A 24,248-nucleotide genomic window follows, 5' to 3' on the forward strand; every position below is an offset into this window, starting at 1 on the left:
GCATATTGGTTTGCAACTTTGGGTCAACGGACGCCGTTGATAAGACACAACATGGCCGGTGAAGACGACTCCCTGTTTCCAGAACAGGGGATTCAGAGGATTGAAAACCTCGCACGTAGACGCGCAGCTATTTTGTGCTCTTGGTACAGGTATGTAATCTGGATAAAGACTGGCATGCATCGTCGGTGTACGTGCTCGGTTATGGTCGCTCGTATATGGACTCTTTATTAATCTGTGCGCAGGTCCCTTATCTTCAACAGCTCGTACTCGAGATGAGAACGCTCACAGCTCGTTGCCCACCGTTTGGAACACTCCATCTATCCCGACGGTACAGCAGTTGGAAGATGAAGTGAAGTGAAAAACGCACGGATGTTTTGTCGACGGATCCCCGCTGTGGAAGCCGGCAGCACCCATTTCTGATTGCGACACCTAGCCACGCTTGGCCGACTTGTAACACACTTCCATTTACCGGGTCGAGTCCGGACTCTACGGCACTCAGGGAGTCATGATGACCGTTGGTGTATGGGGAGCCATTGAGGTTCCAGTACACGGGTGTGCTGAGAAGCGTCGGAGTCCTGCCGAACCCTGAGCGAGTTCAGGCTAAACCGTTCCAAGGGGTCCGAAGTTTGTCCCAGAACGTCACATGACCGTGTCGGATCTTCAGAACCCTACGGCCCTGGGCTTACCCACGACGGACCGAGTCGTCGCAGCGACGTTCGAATCTGTTCGCGTCACATCACGAAGCAACGAGCTCCCAGCAAAGACTCTCGGCTGATGGTGGACATGCGAGGATGCGAAAATAGATGTTTCGATGCCGCCGGTGTCGCATCAGCCTCGCGATTCGTTGTCACTGTCAAACGCGAGTCTTCGCAGCGTCATACCTGGTGCTTCACCAGCAGAACTCAATGAGATACCAGCATTACTCGCGGTGGACAAAAAAAGATGTTTCGATCTCGTGAAACGGGTGCGTGCTGCACGAGAGGCGCTGGAAGTTTGGTGTTGCTCGGTCGGCCCTCGCAGCTCGTGGGAATTGTCCAATCGCAAGCGCTCCTGCCCCCTTCGGCCCCTCTGTCCGACGGTCTGTCCCTGAGGCTCAGGCTCTCCTACGGGGACAGGGACCACGCTACGGGACAGATGCGGCGCAGGTACACAGTTTCAGCCCTAGGACTCACGACTCCTGGGGGCGATGCTGAGTGCCGAACCGGACGCTTCGAGTTGGGGGAGTGGTATGGATGTTGGGATACCGGTGGTGGAGCAGATGGAAAAGAGCTACTCACTGAACGCGGTCTCCGCTGGCGTTCCGAATAGCGAGAGGGTATATATGTACTCGTCTTGACCGTGGAAGGGAATTATCATCATCACAACCACTCTCATCACTACTACAAACACCTTCACACTCCTCAACTCAAAATCTCAACACCTCAACACATCAAAATGGCATCAATTGAGCAGACATGGAGCCTTGCTGGCAAGGTCGCCGTTGTTACCGGCTCAGGTAAGCTTCATCATACCCAAGCTTCACCTCCCATACTAACAAACATGTAGGCCGTGGTATCGGAAAGGCGATGGCTATTGAGCTCGCCAAGCGTGGCGCAAAGGTCGCCGTCAACTACGCCAACGCCGTCGAGGGTGCTGAGGCAGTCGTCAAGGAGATCAAGGCACTCGGCAATGGCTCAGACGCCGCTGCCTTCAAGGCCAACGTTGGCAACGTCGAGGAGTCTGAGAAGCTGATGGACGACGTTGTTGCCCACTTCGGCAAGCTCGACATCTGCTGCTCCAACTCCGGTGTTGTCTCTTTCGGTCACTTCAAGGACGTCACACCCGAGGAGTTCGACCGTGTCTTCACCATCAACACCCGTGGCCAGTTCTTCGTCGCTAAGGCGGCTTACAAGAGGATGGAGATGGGTGGTCGCATCATCCTTATGGGATCCATCACCGGTCAGGCTAAGGGCGTACCCAAGCACGCTGTCTACTCCGGCTCAAAGGGAGCCATTGAGACATTCACTAGGTGCATGGCTATCGGTAAGTCACATCATGCTCACTTCCACTTCATCTACTGACCCAACCTAGATGCCGGCGAGAAGAGGATCACCGTCAACTGTGTTGCACCCGGTGGCATCAAGACCGACATGTACCACGCCGTCTGCCGCGAGTACATTCCCGATGGTGACAAGCTCAGCGACGACCAAGTCGACGAGTACGCCTGCACATGGTCCCCTCACAACCGTGTTGGTCAGCCAGTAGACATTGCCCGCGTTGTCTGCTTCCTTGCTTCCCAAGACGGTGACTGGGTCAACGGAAAGGTCATTGGCATTGACGGCGCTGCTTGCATGTAAGCGTGTTGTCTTTGATAGAGCATGTTTTCTTTGGATGTTTTCCGCAGTCACGAGCTAGCATGTATTGGCGTTCTTCTTGAAAGAAGAAAATAATGAAATTTTACACCACCTCCATTCTCGCTTGAGTCTTTCGTTACTACTGCGATGCAGGATCTGGCAAAGCAATTCTCTCTGTGCACACCATTACAGTGTTGTGGTGGTGTGGAACCTCGCAACGCGGCTTTTCTGCTTTTTCGGTCCAGGTCGCCTCAAGGATGTATTAACAAGACTCTTGACCGCCAGATCTCCTACTTCACCGCTGTCTTCATATCCTTTTTCGCGCCCGAGGAAAGATATACCACCATTCACCACCGTGTTGACGAAACATGCCCCGCCTTCACGAGTTCGACTAAGACTTCACCGTGTTTCTTGACGGCAGCTCGCTAGCGGCCTCCACAGATCATCCATTGGGACAGGATCAGCGCATCTACTAGGCATTCGCTCTAGCATCCTAAAAGTGCCTTACGCGAGTTCGGGACAGGACTGATGACTAAGAAACAAAAGATTGAAGCTATGCAGATACATCAGTACTGATGGTGGTATTCTTGGTATGAGCCTTGTGCACGGACGTTACCCAGGTAGGCAAAGCCAGATCGCTCCCAGAAGGTCCACCTTCGCGTGCGCGCCGTGTGGCCGATTCCACCACGACCCGGACTTCCGTCGTAACATCACCAGCCCCGAACCTTGGGGCATCGCGTAATACGCGCTGGAAATAATAACGCGCAAGCGACACTGTTTCAGGTCCTGGAATGAGGTCTTGAGCGGCGAAGAGGCGTCTCGGCATGTACCTACTTGGTTTTCGAATGGGCGGCCCCTTCCAGATCTATAAGCGCTCACTTAAAACCGAAAATAGCCAACAATTACAAACAAGACCAAGACCATCTAGAGGACGGGAGGAATGTCATACTGTGGCACAGTACTCAGCTGTTGGACCTGTGTGGTGTTTCCATCGTCCATTCCTGCTAGGCGTCGACACGTGGGTCACCATCGCAAAGGCGCATGCGGAACATGTTCAATGAGCATCAACCAACACTACGAGCTGCAGCGAATGTTGTGATTACGCCCGGAATATCCTCTACAATGGACTTAGTCGAGGCCTAGCAGTAAATTGCTGACGATTGCGCTGTCCGTTGTTTCTCGCGTTGGGGCTAAGCCACGCCCTGGGTCAGCTATTTCAGCCGCAGTGGCAGGGCTGCCGGACGCTTATTGGAGCTGTGTTTAGCAAACGCTGGAACGTTTTCTATCCGAGATGGCCTTTGCGAGTTGTGACCTGTCTATCTTAGGCATCCTGTCATACTATTCTCCGCATTCTGGTCGTGTGAAGGGCCTGATGCGACACTGCACTGACGAAAGATACAGCTTACCATCAAACGGCAATTTCTCCAACCGAGGGCTATGTGTAGAACATCAGCAACCTTTGATTTGTGAGCACTCTCGCCAGACGAGTATATATCTAGAGAAACTCTTGTCTGTCAAGTTCATCTCATCATCAATACACCATCTCCTTCACAGCATCTTCATCACTACAGCTACATCACATCTTCCACATCAAAATACTCTCTTCACAGCATCCACAGTCCTATTATCATCGAAAGCATTTCATAGCTCGTCTCTGCTTCCCAGTCATCATCGTCTTAGTCGCTTCCTTGCCAGGTCACCATTCCTACAACATCAACAACTAGAATCATCAGTCAACATGGTTGCCTTCACATCTCTCGCCTTGACAGCCGCTGCCATCGTCGGCCTCACCGTCGCCGTGCCAGCACACCCAGTCCGACCTACCGGAGTAGTCCACCGCGTCTTCGCCGGATCCACAACCGCTAACGGCGGCCTACATTTCGAGCCCGAAAACGTAGTCGCAGAACCTGGCGATCTCATGGAGTTCCACTTCCTCCCCAAGGCGCACACTTTCGTGCAGTCCTCGTTCGACAAGCCATGCGAGCCTCTCGGCGGCGACAGCTCCATCTTCTCTGGCTTCAACTTCAACACCACTGCGGGTGAAGCACCAAACGTCTTCACCTTTACGGTGCAGGACACGAACCCTATCTGGTACTACTGCTCGCAGACCAACGGGAACCACTGCCAGAAAGGCATGAGCGGTGTTATCAACCAGAACTTCAACTCTGACAAGACGCTTGCAAAGTACAAAGAGAATGCAGTCAACACCGTTACCAAACAACCTTCCGTTGACCCGCTTGCTTCTCAGGGTGGCTCGATTGTGCCTTTGTGAGCACTTGGTGGAACCCGCTGCATGTGGCATGGCCAGCGTGGCGATTGCATTTCATGCTAGGTCCCTTTCTGCACGGTTGATGTTTTCGCATTACATACTTGACTTACTTTTCTGCATGGCATTGGTGTTTGGGTTTCAGTCTTTTATACATGCCCTGCGCATTCTACACTACTACAGTAATTATACTTCTATCGCATTACCATTCATTACTCTTCCGTTTCGGATCAGTGACGATGCATTCTTGTAGAATTCTTGACCTAGACATGACATTTGAGACCAAAAGTTTGGTAAAAGGGAATGTTCAAATTGTCGTTGAGTTGTGCCCGTCATTTCTTTGACGTTCGTTCCGCGTTGCACATTTGCAAATTGGACAAACAATTGCTTTAAAGCTCACATTCAGGGCTCATTACCTCACTTGGTCGATGCCATTTGCTCAGATGTAATACTATAAGCAAAACACGTTTCTACTTATCTGAACAACCCCCAAGTTTTCTCGATAGATCACTCAAAGTCCCATCATGGCACGAACCCGAGCCTGCAAAGCGCGGCCCAGACTCCTTTCTCGCAACACCATCACCAGAGTGACTTCGGGACGCGGGTCTACAGTAGAGTCACTCCGTGCATCAACAACATCCGTCGAAGATTATAAGGATAAGAGAGGTTACTTGCGCCATATTGGCAGAGAAGACAGCACCGTGAAGATCAAGCAAGAAGACGAAGATACAACAGAGACAAACGACAGAAAGATATCTCCGAAGAGACGGGCTGGAGAAGCCACACCAAAGACTTCTGTGGCGAAGAAACACAAGCCCTCTCCGCCTGCTTCCGTCACTCGTCTCACGCGCTCCAAGACTTTGCCTTACAGGAAAGAAGCGAGTAGTACCCGGTCTGATAGTGAGTCAGATAGTGATATCGAGACCTACGCACACACCAAAACGCGCTCCATCAACTCGCCTCTTCACCTACTACGCCCATACATGGCCTTCCAACTATCTGTTTCTGGTCTTTCGGGCAAAGCATACAACGCCGCACAAGCATCGATGAAGTCCGTCCTCGACGTCGCAGAGAACTTTGAGAAGCAGCTTGGTGGAACTCTTGCAAGGGCACACGACAGGCTCGGCAGTAGCAGCAGTGTGGATTCTGAGGAGCGAGAGTCACCGAACAGACAAAAGCGAGGAGAAGAGAGACAAGTGTTCAAAGTCGCGAAGCTAGGAGCAAAGAGATACGACGACGTGTTACCGAGAAAACAGCAGGAACTGAATGAACAGACGAGGAAGAGACTCGCGCAAGAGCGAAAGGGAAGAGAAAGGGCAAGACGAGATCCGAGCGAAGACGAAGACTCATCCGCCCATTCCTCTTCGCGTTCATCTTCAACCACTACCTCCGACATCGCAACAGAAATAGCCAGTGACACCGACGACGAAGCCAAATACCCGCCAATCAAGCAGCTTTCCGTATCGAGTACGACCTCGATCTACGACTCGCTCCGCGCATCGACAACGGATTCTGGTGAAACTAGCTCGGTAAGTTCTTGCTTTGATTTGACTACTGCCATGACAGTAATGATGATGCTGATCAATTTTAGTAGGAAGGCGAAGAAAGCGATGTGATTGAACGCCGCGAGAAGAATGCACTACGCCGGCAGAAAGCGAGGCAGAAGAAGCGGAATACGTGGAAGAGGGAAGAGCTAGAGTCGGAGAGCGATGCAGACACGGAAGTGAATATTGTTGAGAAGATGGAAGAAGAGAAGATGCCTGTGTTTACGGAAAGTGACTGTGAGAGGGAAATCACGGTAGATTTCTGTCCGATAGCATGGTGATGGTGCTTCGACCATAGACCAGCATGATAAATATTTCCATACTTCATCCGGCTTACAGGGAGCTATCACATCTTGATCCTCAGACCCGTGTTTCCTGTCCTTTCTGTGCCTGATCTCCCGCTGGTGGCACCCATACTGTCTGCGTCGCTATCATCATCTTGATAATCCTCTTGTTCATCATCCATGCTGCCCAGTCCTAGCGTGCCAACTTTGAAAGTGTTGCCGCACCACTCATTAAACACGTCCGGATCCCAGACGCCATCTTCCCTTCCCTTACCCTTCGTGCTTCTGTTCGCCCCGTTTTGGTTGGAAAGAGATGGCGAGTATGACGAGTCGTACCAGTCTTCGTATGCTTGGGTGACAGATTCCATGACAGCTGCTACAAGCATTTCGCGTGTACGAGCGTCGGTGATGTATTCTTCAAGCTTCGATCTCAGGAACGGCGTCTCATGCTCAATGTTCTGCCGGATCTTGCTCGTACGCGCAGGAGCTTCACTCACAGGCACCTTTTTGTTGCCCTTGGTATCGATCGGTGCCGTCATTCTGGCGACGAATTGACCAGTAAAGTCATTAATCGCTTGGCGCAGGCGTGCATCCACTTCGGCTTTGGCATCCAACATATTCTCTACGACTTTGGGTATCAAAAGACCGACGAGATTACGCGGGTTGAAGAGGCCGCCCCGAGCACGCAGCTCCCAGAAAGTATTCGTGAGGCTCGCAAAATTGTATTGGACTTCGGTCTCCGGCGTGACGAACTCAATGTCGAAAGCTACGATTTGTTGTTTGAGGAGAAGGAGGTGCGATACGAGGAAGAGGGCGGCATCGGTGGGTGAGGCGGATTTAGCAAGCAAAGTGCTAGCTTGCGCGAGAGAAAGCGTGGTGCTGTGGACGATGTGATGAGCCAGGTCATCGAATACAGAGGACTAGGAGCACATTAGCATGAGGAAGGACATGCGAGCGTTGAAGGACTTACGTGAACAAGCCTGTAGATTTTGCTGAGCAACCAGATCGCTTTGCGCAATGTAGGGTACCAGTCTTTGAAGGCCGCTTCGGTATTGAAGTTCCACCGCGCATCTGGATCGTCGTCTTCGACTATTGTGGGCGTCTTCGGCATCAAAGGGGTGGGTGGGACTTCGGACTTTGGCTGCTTCTTGCCAGACAAAACGGGTTGATTTGACTTGGTCCCGGAAGTGGCGTGCTTCTTGTTCTTTGCAGGGTAGTCGAGGTCTTCTGGTTTAGGCTTGTATCTCTCAATGTCGTCTCGCAGGATCGCAAGCGACAGGAAAACCAATCTGTTTTGTGCATCTTGCAGTGCGGGATGTACAATGACAGAAAAGTCCAGCTTGTTCGCCTCAACCGGCGACTCCTCCTCTTCTTCCTCCATGTACCGTGTCTGTATCAGTGTGCAGAGTTCGCAAAGCTTGAGTATCTGTGTCTCGTGGATGGTGCGCGGTCGCAGGTGGTCGTATAGAGGCTCGCATACAGCTTCGAGGAAGTCGTACAATCCGCCGTCGCCCTCAAACCACTCTCGCCATAAGTCGCACTCGTCGAAACATATACCACGAATATAGCTTATGCTGCTCCGCGCGAAAGCTACGAGATCCGTCGATGTGCTCGGAGCTTGTGCGATCTCTCCGATCTTTTTCGTAACGATGGGAAGTATGAGTCGGCCACGGGTGGCTGAGTAGCTCTGATACAGCTCGTTCATCAAACTCTGGTATTCGGCTTCTCCACCTGGCGCTGCTCCAGCTGGCAGTACTGCCCGCTTTTGTATCTCGATGCCTATGCTCTTCAGCTCCGGCGCGCCGACGCGGAATTTGGCATACAACAGCGCAGACATGGTGGTGTCGTTCAGTTGTCTGTCCGCTATCCGCTTCGACACATCGGCTGCGATTTCGCGAAGCGCTTCGGTGAAGTGGACGCGGATGAGGGTGAGGGCACGGGTAAGGAGCAGTCGGTATCTGGATCGGTACGTTTCGGCTTCGCGGTGCTTGGAATGCGCCTGCATGTATTCGAGGCAGCTGTCCAGGTTGGCCAGCATCTCGACGAATTCTTTACCCCGCACAATCTTGCCTGCTCCCGGAGCATTGAGCCGTTTGGTGGTAGGTTCGAGGTAGAGATAGTATCGTAGGTTTTGCTCCATATCGTCTGCGAGCTTCGTAATGCGCTTCTGGTCGTCGATGAGGCCCTCGCATTGTGTGCGGAAGGCGTCCGTCTGGGCTTCGACGATCTTGAAGGATTCGGAGAGGGAGGAGAGAATATCGAGGGTCGATGTTGTGTCAGAGATGATGTTCTCGAGGTGGTTTCGCGTTATGTGTAGTTGGTTTTGGTAGAGCCTGTACTCCTCGTGGCTGGCTTCGAGCAGCTCATCGCTGACGCCGCCATACCAGTCGGCAAACTCCAGCTCGGTGCTGATGTCCTCACGTGACTTCTTCTTCTCGAGTGCCCTTTCCTTCTTCAGATGTGCCCGCACGACGGTGTAGAAGTCGCTGTACGACTTGGCGCGTCTGGCCACGGTGGCCGGTGGAGGGCCATTGAGCTTGCCGGGTCGATCGTCTTCTGCTGTTTCTGCGATGGCCTCTGCGCGCTCGAAGTCAGCCTGACTCTCCTGCAAGTACAATCATCAGAAGTGCTCAAACGTACCCAGGCAGCGGATGGTGGGCTTACGTTCTCCTGTTTAAGCAGGCTCTCTCTGCGGCGGTGCTTGCCCTTCTCCTGGGGCTTGGCGGTGCGCGGCACAAAGGCAGTGTACCACGAGTCTGCCTCGTACATTCTGGCGCAATTCGGGGGCTGGTGGGTTTGTTGTGTGTAGACAGGAACCACGACGCCAGCTTCCACATGTCGGAGCTCGGTGATGCTCGTGGGGGTCCAGCATGTGGTGCTAGGCCCAATTAGCGCTAGCACCATCTGTCAGTGTGGAGCAAGTCTAGAGCGTCATTGATCACGCAGCTACGATCTAGAGAAACTATCCAAACTGTCCAATTACCAATGCTCCAACCGTAATCGGACCTTCGATCGTGCTGCAAATGTTGCTCTCTTGATCTATCCAGACGCCCACGGGACGACACCTGCTACTTCGAGCCCACCACCCCATCTACCACACTATGCTCAGCACAAAGTGTGTAGCACGCGCGACCCTCCGAACGCCGCATGCCCCGCGAGTATGTAGGAACATAGCGACCAGACCCCCGCAATCACACGTCCGGACCGCATCCCACCCCTATGCACAACGACGACAGCAACACTTCGTCCGATCCATAGCCACCGTTGGCGCGCTCTGGGCTACCGCCACGGCATATCAATGGTGCAACGGGGACTCGATCATACGAGATGCGCACGCGGAGGAACAAGAGGAACCAGAGCTGAAGTTCGAAGCGCCACGGCGGCAAGCAAAATCGGTCGACGACAATAGAAATATCATCAGCTCGCAGCATCTTCAAGTCATCAAGAGCTGGGAGAACCCTGGAGTTTACACATGGGGCTCTAACTCGGGCAAGGTCGTGGCACCCGACTCTGACGAAAAGTACATCAAGACACCGAGACGCTTGACCTTCTTCGACGGAAAGTTGTTGCGGGACATCAAGCTCGACAGAAACTTCGGCGCGGCCATTGACGAGAAGGGCGATCTTCTACAATGGGGCACCGCCTTCGCAAACGACGTCAAGGAGCCTACCAAGACTCTGACGGGCCATAACCTGACCTCCCTCGCCATCTCCCGCGATCGCATCATTGGCCTTTCCAAGAGCGGCTCCGTATACTCGATACCCGTTTCACAGGCGGAGCAGAAGGAAGGCCCAAAGCCGCCATCTACATCCTGGATCCCTTTTTGGGGTGGCTCCAACAACATCTCATATCGCAACCGTACACCTGAGAACCTGGGATGGAGCGAGCGCGTCACGGACATCTCATCCGGGCTAGAGCACGCGCTCATGCTCACCTCCTCTGGCCGCGTCTTCTCTTTCGCATCAGGCTCACAAGACTTCCCTAGCAAAGGTCAGCTAGGTATACCGGGTCTATCATTCGAGAGCCGTCCCACTGGCGCGTTCGACATTCCCCACGAGGTCACTACCCTCAAAGGATTCCCCGTCAAGAGGATCGCTACTGGTGACTACCATAGCTTAGTTTGCGATTCCGAAGGACGAGCTTTTACTTTTGGCGACAACACTTCCGGTCAACTTGGTTTCCCGTACAACGCTGAAGCGCAAAGCGTAGATGCGCCATCTCTACTCCCAACACAAAAGCTATACTCTGGCTCGCTAGGCAAGGTGACAAACGTCTTCGCGGGCGGGAATACATCTTTCCTTGCTGTCGAAGCGACCAAAGGCAACAAGACTACTGCAGACACATGGGCTTTTGGATTCGGTCTCACAGGTCAACTTGGTGTTGGTCGATGGGTGCACACGCAAGCCGATCCCGTCAAGGTTCCCGCCTTCTCCGGTCTTTTCGAGTGGGACGAAGCCAAGAACACTGCAATTCCGATACGTCTATTGAACATCTCAGTCGGCTCAACCCATGCCGCCGCCATCCTCGACAACGTTGCCAGCGTCGCTGTGACCGGTCGGTCGAAGAAGCTCACAGACAACGACACAAACTGGGGTCGCGACATTTTATTCTGGGGTAACAACGAATACTACCAGATTGGTAGTGGCAAGCGGAGCAACTTAGCTACACCAACATACATCCAACCACTTGACCAGGCCGCTGAGCAAGAGCGAGCAGCATCTGCGGGCGGTTTTGGGAAACAACTAAGAGAAAAAGAGATGCATCGTTTCCAAATCACACCACGGAACAAGGTCAAGGTCAATGGCCGCACAGTCGAATTCGAGCAAAAAGTGGAATGTGGACGAGGATGCACTGCCGTTTACTCTGCTGTTTGATCTACCAGCTACTGTTTGTGTTTTTTCCTTGTACATATACCTCCGCCTTTTAGGGCGGGCACCGCAACGTTTGATGAAATGTAAGAGTAGGTTGAAGGATAGGCTATTTCTCTCCCAAATCAAATCAAGAGTGTTTGATCTTCTGAATCACACCATTACAATGATAACAAAATTTCCACATGTGTTAGCGTGTCTGTGTGACTAGTGTCGGGTATAAGCGTCGCCCGGACGGCTGCTGGCGTGCGCATGTCGTGGGTCCGTATACTCCACTATTCAATCAATTTGAGATTTGTAGGGAGATGCGATACGCGCTGATGCGATTGGTGGCATTATTCTCATGCCGGAGAGTAAAGATGACGTCTGTGTTGTAAGAGGTAGAGAAAGGACTACAAGATGGTCCACGACACTTACCTACAGAATGTGGCCATGACAAGACGTGCTCGGAGCGATGGATTGAGGAGGGACACTAGGGATGTGGCAGTGGGTTCGAAGGGGAGTTTTTATGGGGAGTAGCGGGAGAAAAGAGTAGTCATCGAGATGTTGAAATATGTGTGATTGCACCGACTACAAGCCTGTGTCGGCGACCTAACTAGCTGATGTGGGTATATGGTACAAGACGCGCGAAGCTACATGACTTTTGGTACAGATGATAACAATAATAAAAAAGAATAGCTCGCAAACTGGAGAAAAAACGTATAAACAAGAACGGCCTACGCTAGTACAGAAAGACAAGATTAGACAACCGAAAAACACGTACTCAGACCGCCGAAGAAACTCCTCCGAGCTCGCCCGAGATTAAAGAAATTGGGGACGCAGAGTCGATCAAAGCCCCATGCGCTGGATCATGGCTCGTGATTCGGCTTCAGATAGTTCGTTGCCGTCGATATTGATGCGACCTTCTTCGACTTGGGCGAGATCTGGTTTGACGAGGCCTTCGTGGAGATATTTGAGAAAGGATAGTAGCTTCTCTTCGAATTCGGCATATGGATAGCGTTCCTGGGCTGCTTCTATCGCCTGTAGACTTGATTGCGCCCGACCGTTGGGTAGTAGTTCGTTGATGTATTGGCGCTTGATCCTGGTCCACTCGCAGTTCTCTTCGCGAAGATTGCCTTCAGCACAGAAGAGTCTCCTCATGGCTGCCACGTCCGCTGGTTCTTCGGCCCATCGTTCGACGCCAGGGCAGCCATAGGCGAAGATGGTGTTGAAAGCTTCGTCACCGTAAGCACCATTACGAAGATATTCGCCGATGATAGCCTGGAGCATGAATTGTGCTGCCAAGTCGAACCACTCAGCCGTTGGCAGCCAGTCGTCATCCAGATTGACACGTGCGGCAGTAAGCTCGATGAAGACAGGGAGTAAACAGTGGAGCGAGGGCGTGCCTGCTACATCGGTCACCCACCTCCGCTGATCGACAGGCATTCTCAGTGCGGAGGCAAGAGCAGAGCGGTTTTCGTAAAGAGCGCCGTCGGAAAGAGGAAAGTCCTTCTGCTGGTCGAAAGGGTCCTGGAGCGCAGAAGGATGCTGAGTTCGTTGCCGCCAGTACTCGCCACGGGATTTGTTCTGCTCGCGCAGACTGTTCAGTGACTCTTCGGTTGTCCAGGTCTCGTCGTGATGCAGCCGATGTGTGAAGATCAGGGCAAACTGCAACAAACGGGATCGAAATGACGCCTTGGCATCTAGGCGTCGGCCATGGTGTCTGTGCCCGAGGAATGTCCTCCAATCTGATAATCGTGAGCACGTGATGCATTGCCGTAACAGGCGCAAGTCATACCAGCAGTCATGTTGACGAGCGCATTGGGCAGATCTGAATGGTATGGATCACTGCTTGATTTCCACTCAAAGACCAAGTCAATGGCCTTGTAGACAAGGAAATCTAAGATGGTGAGATCGACGTCAAATTGGTCTTCCTCTTCAGTCTCCATGCGCCGGGTCAGGTTCAGGTAGCCTTCCCTGGGGTGGCCGTTGCTGTCGTGTGTGTTTGCCATGGCTTGGTGCAGGGCGCTGTAGGTGGGGAGAAGGGGGCGGGAGGCGGTCAACATGGAAGGTAGGGCGATATATAGGCAAGTGAATGACGGAAAGGACTGTACGAAGCAAAGGCTGGAGGGAGCTGAGGGAGGAAGAGCACGAGAGGCGTGATAGCAAACGGGTTATAGCAGAAGGATGCCCCCTCTAGACCCCACAGTTAGCCCACCCTGGAGGACAAAGACATTGGGCGGCTGGCTGGATGCAGGGTCGACTTCATGCGTCGTGACCCGAGAGTTTGTGTCGCTGCAGGGGGAGGTTCGCACGGCATGCGCAAGCGAGGCGAAGGAGTTCACGTCAAACAGACAGGCTGAGTCGCGGCGCAAAGGGCTCCACCAGCATCGGGTCTGAGCAACTGGAGGGGAGCGGAAGAGACCGCACCTGCATGGTGGCTGCCTGGCTGAGACGCCGGCGCCGTCGCAGTCGCGTCGGGCACGACTGGAGGGCGCGCGAGGCCGTGGAAAAATTATCAACCACGGCCAACTCCTGTTCGCATCCAGAGTGTCGCATGCAGCACGCAAGCGGCCTAGCGTGAGGTACCGATGAGTGAGCGATGGCGCCGGCCGCGTCTATCTCGCCCGCGGGCTGCTGCGATCGCCCATGCGCCGACGCCACCAGCAGCCAGCACCCCACACGCAGCACGCCGTCTCCCACACTGACACCTGCCTGGAGCTGGGAGATGCGCGCCCGTCCACGCCTGCCAGTGCGCGACAATGCTGCCCAAGAAGTGCTCCATCCTCCTGCCCTCGTACACTAACCTCAGTCCCCTCTACTATTCCCACGCTGGGAGCTGCGCAGGTCCCCAGCCGGGCAAGTCATGCCGTCATAGATTCGCACGTCCTGAGGCCGCAACACAGCGCCGCTCCTACGCCCAACACCAGGACGCGCCCGCCTACCGCGATGACGCAGAGCTGCTCAGGTGGCCAGACGCCGTGAAGCCGCACAAGACACCCACGCCCTACCAGATCCTCAAGTGCCGGAAGGGCGACGCCTATACCAAGCACCGCTTCTATGCCCTCGTCAAGCTCTACCACCCCGACCGCTGCCATGCCGAGTCGGCCATCGCCCAGCTGCCCCTCCACGTGCGTCTCGAGCGCTATCGAATGCTAGTCGCCGCCCACGACATCCTCTCCGATGTCCAGAAACGCAAAGCGTATGATGCCTGGGGCCACGGCTGGGCCGGTCACCACCAGATGCCCATGGGCCCCCGTCATAACGACTGGCACTATGATCCACATCGCTGGAATACGGATCCGCGTACCAATGCGACCTGGGAGGACTGGGAGCGCTGGCACTACGAGAACGGCGGCGGCGCCAAGGACTCGGACGCCCGCACGATTCAGATGTCCAACTTTACCTTCATGGCCCTTATCTTCGCCTTTGTCAGCATAGGCGGCGTCGTGCAGGGCACTAGATTCAACACCTTCAACAACTCGGTCATAGAGCGGCGCGACCAGATCCACCGCGAGGCGAGTATGGAGTACAGCCGGAGCCGGAATGCCACTCTGAGCTCAAGTGGAGATCGCGACGAGCGCATACGCACCTTCCTTAATCACAGGGAGTCGACTATAGTCGGCGAGCAGTCCTACCAGCGCTTACTCCCGCCCGCCGACACCTGCTCGCCTGATGAGATCAGGAGGCAGTAAAATGAGCACATTGTGGTGCCTGATAGATTTGCTATACCCTCCAGCACATTTTGGTGCTATATCGTACGACTGTTATTACTTCGCGGCATGAATGGAGCTAGGGCGTTCGGTTCTGTATGTATCATTCGGCAGGCGGCACATATGCGCGCGGCGGGCATATCCTAGCCCTCATGCGCTCAGACACCACGCAAATTCAACGACAATCACCAACAGCACCCCCGCCGTGCTCGTGATCGTGTACTCGTTTTTCTTCTTCCAGCACCCTGGCCGTCGATCGCAGTATGACGGCGGCGTAGAATATCAACACTGGCAATATATCGAAGATGATCTACGCCAGAAGCAGCATGGCTTCCGCGCTACCGCCTACACCTAGGGTAGCAGAGCCTCAAACACTGCTGCAACTGTGTCACGCGGGTCCAGTCCCCTAGATGATGTTCCAGCTTGGCAATAAGCGAGATATGTCAAGGGTAGGGTATATGACAAGTTTTATTACTACATGTATGCGAACGCATGAATGCTCGCGCCACCAATGCTCCATCTCAACGTTTACCGATGGCGATCAGTAATAACTTACGCGATTCTAGGTTTGCACCACCACCTGACATGCTCGCCAACAGCTGCACCTGCATCCACGACTCACCCCCTGCGCAATCGCCCCGCGACCTATGGTGTCGTCGACACGCCATTCCTCAAGTTGTCGAACTTGGAGTCGGGATACAGTAGCCAATTGGGCGATGACTCGATGCCTGCACCACTCCCGCCGCCCATCTTCTCGACAACCTTTATACGTTAGCATACTCGTCTCCACTCTCAGACACCCACGACTCACGTTTGTCACGATGCTCCCGCTGTCATCTGTCCTGTCACCGCTGATCTCCCACCACATTGCGCCACCCAACCCTTGTTCTGCAATGTAGTCGACCTTCTTGAGCGCCATGGCCACAGTATCATAGCTGACGAACTCGCCACTCGCTTCGTCGTAGCTGTACGTTGCGCCAGCCTCTTCATCGTAGTACTCCTGTGCACCTGCAAGGGGCAAGTCCTTGAAGTCGTAGACGCCTCGCTCAAACGATCCGGTGCCGATGCCACTAAACGACGTTCCTAGACCCTGAGTGTTGGTGAAGGAGCGACCGTAGAGCGGCATGCCAAGATTGAGCTTGGAGGAAGGAACGCCCGCGGCGCTGTAGGCGGCCAGAACGGAAGCTGTATTGAAGGGCGTGCTCAGGGGAGTCGAGGTCGAAGGGTAAAGGTTCGATTGATGGCCAGTCTGGTTATCCCAGGAGCCGGCGTAGTCGTATGCCTATGTTTGCGTTAGTTTATTTGTTGCTGCATTTGGAGAAGCCAATACTTACCATCAGATTGATAAAGTCTGTAACCGCACTGATCTCTTTCAATGGCAGATGCTTGTAGTTCTTCTCTCCTGCCGGCGAAGCAATAGTCAAGAGGAACTTGGGCTTCAGCTTGCGTCCAGACTCATCTTCGTACACAAGCGTATCGGCATACTCATCCATCTGACTTCTGATCTCCTTCAACAGTGCGAGCAACTGCCCGCCTTGCTCCTTGTTGGTGGGATACTCCCAATCCACATCAATGCCATCGAAGCCGTAGTCGCGAATCAACTCCACACACGAAGACGCAAAGCGTTGCCTACCCGCAGCCGTAGCCATGGGTCCATCCATGTGCTTGGCAACGTTTGTATACGTCCAACCACCTACACTGAGCAACACCTTCAAGTTCCTGTTCTTGGCCTTGAGGATTTGAAGTTGCTTCAACGATCCGTAAAGATTGCTGCCCACGTCGTTCCAGGAATCAGTCGGGTAGTGCTTTTCTGCGTCGGCGTATGTGTCGGTGAGGAAGACGGTACCGTCGGGCTTGTTGTCGGCGAAGGAGTAGAGGAGGTGGGTGAGTTGCTCTGCGGGTATTTGCTGGGGCTGGAAGTTGCGTGCGTAGATGTCCCAGTTTCCGTAGTAGGCTACTGAGCGGTAGCCGGGATGGGTGGGGATGTTGGGGTTGGTGGGTTCGGGTGGTGTGTCGCTTGATGTGGGCTCAGGTGGGGGTATGGCGTAGGAAGGCGTGGCTGATACTGAGGGTTGCGTGGCCACATAGCTGGTGACCAGATATGAGGAGGGAACAACAAAGGTAGAGGCTGAACTTTGGGGTGGAGTCGTTGCGTATGAAGGCGTAGCTGAGACTGAAGGTTGCGTAGTCACATAGCTGGTGACTATGGACGAGGAGGGCACAACCCAGGTGGAGGCAGAGCTTTGAGGAAAGCCGGATGTGCTAAAGCTAGCATAGTATTCGCTTGATGAGCTCGGCACTGTGGTGGGGACGGCAGACGTTAGGATGGACGATGAGGAAACGACGTAGCTGTATGCTGAACTTTGAGGCACACCGGATGTGCTAAAGCTAGCATAGTATTCGCTCGATGAGCTCGGCGTTGCGGTGGAGATGATAGATGTTAGAGCGGATGATGAGGAGACAACGAAGCTGTAGGCTGAGCTGTAAGGCAGACCGGATGTGCCAAAGGTGGTGTAGTATTTGCTCGACGAGCTTGGAGTTGCGGTGGAGACGGCAGATGTTGTTAAGTACGGCTGAGCTGCATACGAAGAATAAGAGTCGCCACCGGGAAACTATTTCGTGGTCAGCATGATCGATACCGCAAGAGGAGATTGGCCTTGACTCACCAGAGCTTGCTCTATCTTCGCATACTCTCGTTCAAGCGTCTCAACCCTGAGAAGCAAGCATTCTCGATCACACTCGTCTTGCGTTTCCTGGGAAGAAGCGACAGCAGTAAGGAGAAAGATGGTGGCGCATAGCCAGGTTGGCAACGACCGAGTGCACTGGTCATTTCGTCAGTCTTTGGTGAATGTCTTCCCTACGCCTCTTCGGTTCTTCTCGAACATACCAGCATGTTTCGCATCACTGCACTTCAGTAACAGTCGTAGTAAACAAATGTATTATGTACTTTGTTTCTGGATACCAGTTACAGCGGGTTCCCCTCCGATCTTAAAACATGCCCTCTCGCGCGTCGTTGCCCCATGCTCCCACCCTCCTCCTTTCTTATCCAGAACTTCCTCGTGGGATCTGCGATACTCGCATGCGTCTCAAGCGTTATTTACGACCTGTCTTAGTACCTTTGGGGCTTTTCGTTCCTTGGGTGGTAACCGTTGCGCATGCATGTTGTTGTCCGTTCTCGGAAAAGGGTCCCGCTTATTTTGGTAAGCAGGGACTTCAGTGAGTGGTTTGCGAGGTCGGTGCATGCAGGTACGCTATCTCAACGTGATAGAGACTAGCGTGGACTGTGGGAGATGTGGATGAGGTGGGTATGAATACACCATGATGCGCAGAAGTTAGGAGACGGGTTTGGGGCCGAGGATGGCTGGGTGCGGTTGTTTGGGGCGACGGGATCATATCCTAGACCCCCGTGGTGGGTATTGAACGGTACACAAGGCTGGTACCTGGCGATAGACCGGTTGTTATTATGTGTTCGCCTCCTGTGCGGCGGAGGTCTTCCCGGTCAACATCTACTCGGCTCGAGGCCATGCATTTTCAGCCTCTGCTCCACCGCCTTCTTCGTCTTCCTCCTCCTGAAAACCAGCACGAAAATTACCACGGTCAGTAATGCAGCGCAGGCCTGCACAATACCAACATACCAACTCGCACTCTGCACACTGCGTTAGCAAGCCCTCTTTTCAAACCCCTAAAAATCATCCACTTACCTGCACATTACAATAATTACCAAAGTCAATGTCACCCACGAACTCTTTTTGAATTGCTCTCGCACCAGAACTACACGTCCAGCCCCAAAGGTCATCGCTCTTCCCATTTTTATCCTTCTCGGTGCGATACACAGTAGCGGCTACACACCATACAATGAAGTTCCCCAGCATATTGACCCAGCTAAAGGTACTCGTGACAACAGCGGCTACGTTGGCCTGTTCAATACCACACTTGTACGAAAAGATCGTTGCGAAGTTGAGTAGTACAGAGACGGCCGAGACGCCAAAGTACATGTATGTTGGCCATGCCCGTGTATTCTTCGCCCAGGGCGTGCGTAAGATATTCTCGCCACTGGGTAGTCGGACAACGCGGTGAATGTTGCGCGTGCTGAGAAACTTGTGTAGGGTAAGAGCCGTGAGGACGAGAACTGCGATAGAGATGAAGAGGGCGAGGGAGCGCGATATAACGCGTAACTTCCGGATACGTATCTTGAGGTCCTGGTGTGTATATTAGTATCACTGGTGCTCGCTTGCAGGACTTCTTTGTTGGGGGCGTACCCTGTCTTCGTTTGCCGCTTCTTTGAGCTCCTCAAAATCGCCATGAGGTAGCGGTTGACTGTACTGTGCGCTAAGATCGTCGGTAGCCAATTGAAGTGTGATCGCAGGTATTGGCCTATTATAAGAGAACTTGGAAGAAGTCATGGTCGATGGTAGCAAGTGTTGTAGGTCTTGCTCCTGCGAGGGGCGTTGAGGCATAGTATGTATGCGCAGTCATTGGATATTTGTTGAACGCAACAAAGAATTTCGTGTGTCCCTTTTACAACATGTCGGAAGTCATGTAGATAGTTGGGGTGGCTTTCAAGTTGGACATGGGGGTTTCCCAATTTGTACCGAGATCTTCGTGGTGATCTCCGTGTTGTTACATCAGCAGCCTCAGCTCCTCCAGCTCCAAACATTAGTCGATTGATAGTTCCGCCGATCGCGCCGTAATGTATCAGCACAGCTGAACTGCACTGCTGATGACGTGCCGCTTGTGGCTGCGGTTGACCGTAAGCGGTATCGTGGTCGTGGCTGAGCTGATCCTGATTCGCCGAGTTGCCCACAGACTGTGCTTAGTGATGATGTCGCTATTCTGGGAATTGGTTGCCGTCGGTATGTTTACGTTGCATGTCGCTGTTCATTTGAGGACTTCATGCTCGAGCTGGGCTGTCCATCGGTAAGATGGCTTTACGCCCCTTCCGGCAAGTGCAGCACAAGATCGGAAAGATCATCAGCCCATCAGTCGCTGCATTTCCTTGGATCTGCTTTATTCTTATGTGAGAACTAGCGGGTCGCTGCACCTCGAACACGAAGGTAATTGAACAGGTGCGCTGCAGTCTACATTAGCACGGAAAACGAAGTTGCCAGAATTCTAAGATAATGGCGACCCTGACGTAATTTTTGGTGTCCAGTGTGGGAGGTAATTATTGAGATTCTCTTTTTCAAACAGGGTGGCTGTTCAAGCCGCAGCCGGTCTTAGATGGATTTGATTGTGTTGCATTCAGCGACCTGTCCATGAGCGCATGGTACAACTTTTCCCAGCGTCATGCTGAGATGATTGCAATATTGCATAGCACTGGTTCTCCCTCGCATAATCCCGTCAGAGGTGCAGCTATCGCTGGAGGACGGACTGCTGCGTGAGCCATTCCTCAAGTTTCTTCTGTGCGTCTTTGTCCACCAGACAAAACTTGATGGTACCCATCTCACTCATTCCCTCTTGCTCGACGGGTACACGGTCCAGGTCGGCAACCTCTTTCACTTTCTCTGCAGTGTTCAACAGTCCTCCCAATCTGAAAAGAAGCATCATTTCCCCATCAGCACCAGAGGTTGGTATGAAGGCGCTCTGGCTCTTGAAGACTTTGAGGAGGGAAAGATTATGCTCATAAGCCTCGCGATCGTAGCCTATAGCTTCTTTTTCGGTCTGGACAAGTTCCCAATGATCGTTGGTAATTCGCTCCCGGGTGACTGTAGAAATGCATCAGTACATGACAGTTCCACATTTGATAACCAGGACCAGGCGGTGTCACTGACCATCACCGCGTTGATCACTGATCAGACGGACAGCTTCGATTCGGGAATATCCAAAGAGTCGCATCCAGCGCTCGATAGTTTCCGATGTCGGGTATTGGGAAGCAATCTGCGCGTCAGAGGCTGATGCTGCATGCGCCATGCGCTCCAATTCGTCCCAACCAGCGTCCATAGTCGTGTAGCTGAAGTAGATTCTTCAAAGGTTGACTTGCGTGGTGCGATGCGCAATGATGCCGGGCGCGTGCGCGAGGTGGTGCTGTGGGCACCAAAGTCGGCTATTTATGGGTTTCAGGCTGCTTTCACATCGCGCCTGGTGATCTTGGTGTGACGCGCAGCTTCAGTCTCAACAGGTAGAGTGGTCGTTCTTTCCATGGTTTGGGTGAGGGAGTCACGACTGGAGCGACTCACCACCTGGGCAGCATGGAACCATTCCGGGCTCACTAGGCCGTGTTTGGGACTTTGCGCGAACGTACCAGACTGTAAGAAATCATGACTCAGCTGCCCGCGACACTGGTGTGGTCTTCTACTTCGCTAACAGAACATCTTTTCGTGGTACGTGTGCGCGACCGAGAACAGTGGAGAGCCTGCATCGCCATTTGGGCGCTCATCAAAGCGGAGGAGGTTACAGGGTACGAACAGATAAGGGGAGAGTCAACGACTGAACTGCTGGAACAAGATCAAGCGGGTAAACGCTGTATATCGAAGATTCCTGCGATGGATGCCTAGGTGTTATCGGAAGCAAATATCCCCCTCATCGGGGACAAGCGACCACGCGCGTCGGGAATGGCCTGTCTTCTTGGTGGCATCTCGCAAGTTTCACCAGCTTCGGACTCCTTGGCAGCCAGATGCGCGCAGTACTCGCACGTTTGCAGGCTGCAACCTCATCCTTCTGCACAATTACACGCGCTGCTGCTGCGAGTCGCTACGAGACAGGCGTCTAGACACACGGCTTATCGAGTAATCAAGAAACGTTGCAAGTGGATCCATTCTATTGTAAAAGATGGCACTTTACTCCTAAGCGACCCTCAGTTGCGCCTGAGCTCTTTAGCCTCCGACGCAACGGTCGCACAACCATAATTACCGAGGCGTATTGCACGCGAGAAATGGACAGAATTCGTCCGAGTAAAAAGTACGACTTCGCCAGAGCCAAGATGTCCGATGCAAAATGCGGGGAACGCGTGGCATCTCCATGGACAGCAGACCCAGTGGACTGGAAGCAGAATACCCGTAGTCAAAAACGAACTCGGAGGTCATAACTATCCGCTCCCGTGTGCGAACAGGGCGCGATACGGTTCCGAGGAACTAACGCCTGTGAACATGTGTACGCCTCGTGGGTCTGGCTCCTCTTTATCCTTGCGGCAGTTCACGTGAATGGCTGTTGCAGCGGAAGCGCCACAGGGACCCTGGCGCGTTGGTAGTGCGATTGAGTTCTATACCTAGATACTTAAAAGGGTCAATCCTTCTCGAGAACTTCTCCCCAACAGACGAAAGCTGCCACGGCTGCGTGTTCACCTCACATAGTTCTGTTACCAACATGCACAACTCCATCCTCTTAGCCGCTTGGGCTGGCATTTCTTTTGTCCTCTACAAGATCATCTCCTCGATCATCATCTCGCGTCGCCATGCTGCTAGAGCACGTCAATTGGGCTGTTTGCCTGCCCCTGAGACTCAGCAGTCTCCATTCGATCCCCTTGGACTCCAGAATGTTGCCAAAATAATGAAGGCGGACAAACAATCCCGTATACCGCAGTATTTGAAAGGTCGCGTTGATGATGCGTGCGCGAGGGAAGGCAAGATCGTCAACACATTCCATCAAAAGATCATGGGCGCAGAGGGATACTTCACAGTGGAACCAAGGAACATCCAGGCTATACTGGCCACGCAATTCAAGGACTACGGGTTAGGAGAAAGGCGAAACGGGAACTTTGCTCCACTACTCGGCCATGGCATTGTAAGTACTATTCTCAGGAATGCGACAAGAACGTCAGACGCTGACATCAAGCAGTTTTCCAGCGATGGCGAGCAATGGGCGCATGCGAGGTCATTACTTCGGCCACAGTTCGCTCGCGACCAAGTCAGCGACTTGGACCTTGAGGAAGAACATATGAAGAACATGATGCGCGTACTGCCTACCAACTCAGACGGCTGGACAGATGTCACGGACCTGAAGCCGCTTTTCTTCCGCCTGACGCTCGACAGCGCCACAGAGTTCCTCTTTGGCGAGAGCGTTGACTCTCAGCTCGCATCCCTACCCGACTACAAGTCTAGTAAGCCCCCAATGGCTGTCAACGAACAAGACTTTGCCACGTCCTTCGACCAGGCGCAGAACACCATTGCCCAAGCTAGCCGTCTCGGAGAGGCCTACTGGCTCGTATACGACAAGGCGTTCAAAGACCACTGTAAACGCTGCCACGACTTCATTGATCACTACGTCCAACTGGCATTATCAAAGGAGAAGGGTACTACCCAGGAGAAGTCACATGGCAAGCAAAAATACGTCTTCCTTGATGGACTTGCAGAGTCTACCCGCAACCCCATCGAGCTTCGCGAACACCTGATATCGATTCTACTAGCCGGTCGCGACACGACGGCATCGCTACTGTCGTACGTCTTCATGCTCCTTTCAGAGCACCCGGAAGTCTACAACGCCCTACGCAGTGTCGTGTTGGAAACTTTCGGCACCTATTCGAACCCCAAGAACATAACATTTGAGTCGCTGAAGTCATGCAACTATTTGCAGTGGGTTTTGAACGAGACTCTGCGTCTGTACCCTGTCGTCCCTGTTGATGGTCGCCGTGCCCTCAAGGATTCTACCCTGCCCATGGGCGGCGGTCCAGATGGCACAGCACCTCTCTACGTCAAGAAGGGCATGCAAATAGACTACAGCGTATACATCATGCACCGTCGAGCTGATCTCTGGGGTCCCGACGCTGAGGAATTCCGACCCGAGCGCTGGAATGGAAGGAAGAGTGGATGGGAGTATCTTCCTTTCAACGGCGGCCCAAGAATCTGCATCGGGCAGCAGTTTGCCCTGACAGAAGCTGGATATGTCGTCGTAAGGTTGATGCAGAGGTTTGAAGCGATTGAGGGTGTTGGTAATACTTGGGAACCGAAGGAGAAGGGTGGTATGGGTTATGTCAGGAATGGGCTCAGCTTGACGACATGCCCCGCGGATGGTGTTAAGTTAAGGTTGAAGGAAGCCAAGGAGTAAGCTGGTTGTAGATAGATTGGTGGATTATGATTAGAAAATGTTATCCTTCCATACCTCTATTGAATGATGCGACGAGATTGTACCAAGCATCTCGACAATACTGCAGTTGAACATGTGTATTGCTCGTTCGGCTGAACGCTGTGTCCACCCTCATCATTTTATCCTCCGATGTCAAAAGCAGCGCGTCCGTGATACTAATTCTAAGTCGAGGCGTGCAACTGAAGAGCGTGGCCAATCCCCCAGACTGTGGCGCGGCGCTAGGACCGACGGGCGAGGCAAGGA

The 24,248-nt window shown here is 53.2% G+C and overlaps 10 protein-coding genes across 10 annotated transcripts; 6 read left to right on the top strand and 4 right to left on the bottom strand.

The window, feature by feature from the left end:
* Window positions 1–1,434: 1,434 nt before the first annotated feature.
* Window positions 1,435–2,336, top strand: J4E84_000818 (uncharacterized protein; the record flags this gene model as incomplete). Its single annotated transcript, XM_049383453.1, has 3 exons — window positions 1,435–1,495; window positions 1,546–2,022; window positions 2,071–2,336. 3 exons carry the CDS (start codon window positions 1,435–1,437, stop codon window positions 2,334–2,336), a joined length of 804 nt encoding a protein of 267 aa, XP_049248971.1.
* Window positions 2,337–4,071: 1,735 nt separating this feature from the next.
* J4E84_000819 (uncharacterized protein) lies at window positions 4,072–4,605 on the top strand (the record flags this gene model as incomplete). The annotated part of the gene is made up of 1 exon (XM_049383454.1): window positions 4,072–4,605. One exon carries the CDS (start codon window positions 4,072–4,074, stop codon window positions 4,603–4,605), a length of 534 nt encoding a protein of 177 aa, XP_049248972.1.
* A 977-nt stretch (window positions 4,606–5,582) lies between these two features.
* J4E84_000820 (uncharacterized protein) lies at window positions 5,583–6,424 on the top strand (the record flags this gene model as incomplete). Its single annotated transcript, XM_049383455.1, has 2 exons — window positions 5,583–6,128; window positions 6,194–6,424. The coding sequence occupies 2 exons, from the start codon at window positions 5,583–5,585 to the stop codon at window positions 6,422–6,424; spliced, it is 777 nt and encodes a 258-aa protein (XP_049248973.1).
* Window positions 6,425–6,489: 65 nt separating this feature from the next.
* On the bottom strand, window positions 6,490–9,196 carry J4E84_000821 (uncharacterized protein; the record flags this gene model as incomplete). The annotated part of the gene is made up of 3 exons (XM_049383456.1): window positions 6,490–7,347; window positions 7,398–9,032; window positions 9,092–9,196. 3 exons carry the CDS (start codon window positions 9,194–9,196, stop codon window positions 6,490–6,492), a joined length of 2,598 nt encoding a protein of 865 aa, XP_049248974.1.
* A 332-nt stretch (window positions 9,197–9,528) lies between these two features.
* On the top strand, window positions 9,529–11,301 carry J4E84_000822 (uncharacterized protein; the record flags this gene model as incomplete). The annotated part of the gene is made up of 1 exon (XM_049383457.1): window positions 9,529–11,301. The coding sequence occupies one exon, from the start codon at window positions 9,529–9,531 to the stop codon at window positions 11,299–11,301; it is 1,773 nt and encodes a 590-aa protein (XP_049248975.1).
* Window positions 11,302–12,123: 822 nt separating this feature from the next.
* J4E84_000823 (uncharacterized protein) lies at window positions 12,124–13,286 on the bottom strand (the record flags this gene model as incomplete). The annotated part of the gene is made up of 2 exons (XM_049383458.1): window positions 12,124–13,022; window positions 13,073–13,286. 2 exons carry the CDS (start codon window positions 13,284–13,286, stop codon window positions 12,124–12,126), a joined length of 1,113 nt encoding a protein of 370 aa, XP_049248976.1.
* Window positions 13,287–14,036: 750 nt separating this feature from the next.
* Window positions 14,037–14,969, top strand: J4E84_000824 (uncharacterized protein; the record flags this gene model as incomplete). The annotated part of the gene is made up of 1 exon (XM_049383459.1): window positions 14,037–14,969. One exon carries the CDS (start codon window positions 14,037–14,039, stop codon window positions 14,967–14,969), a length of 933 nt encoding a protein of 310 aa, XP_049248977.1.
* A 663-nt stretch (window positions 14,970–15,632) lies between these two features.
* On the bottom strand, window positions 15,633–17,880 carry J4E84_000825 (uncharacterized protein; the record flags this gene model as incomplete). Its single annotated transcript, XM_049383460.1, has 4 exons — window positions 15,633–15,749; window positions 15,799–16,269; window positions 16,322–17,599; window positions 17,875–17,880. The coding sequence occupies 4 exons, from the start codon at window positions 17,878–17,880 to the stop codon at window positions 15,633–15,635; spliced, it is 1,872 nt and encodes a 623-aa protein (XP_049248978.1).
* A 2,459-nt stretch (window positions 17,881–20,339) lies between these two features.
* Window positions 20,340–20,927, bottom strand: J4E84_000826 (uncharacterized protein; the record flags this gene model as incomplete). The annotated part of the gene is made up of 2 exons (XM_049383461.1): window positions 20,340–20,692; window positions 20,759–20,927. 2 exons carry the CDS (start codon window positions 20,925–20,927, stop codon window positions 20,340–20,342), a joined length of 522 nt encoding a protein of 173 aa, XP_049248979.1.
* Window positions 20,928–22,577: 1,650 nt separating this feature from the next.
* J4E84_000827 (uncharacterized protein) lies at window positions 22,578–23,966 on the top strand (the record flags this gene model as incomplete). Its single annotated transcript, XM_049383462.1, has 2 exons — window positions 22,578–22,706; window positions 22,761–23,966. The coding sequence occupies 2 exons, from the start codon at window positions 22,578–22,580 to the stop codon at window positions 23,964–23,966; spliced, it is 1,335 nt and encodes a 444-aa protein (XP_049248980.1).
* Window positions 23,967–24,248: the final 282 nt, after the last annotated feature.

This window comes from Alternaria hordeiaustralica, assembly GCF_023758085.1.
Source record: "Alternaria hordeiaustralica strain BMP 2776 chromosome Unknown scaffold_1, whole genome shotgun sequence".
Lineage (NCBI taxonomy): Eukaryota > Fungi > Ascomycota > Dothideomycetes > Pleosporales > Pleosporaceae > Alternaria > Alternaria hordeiaustralica.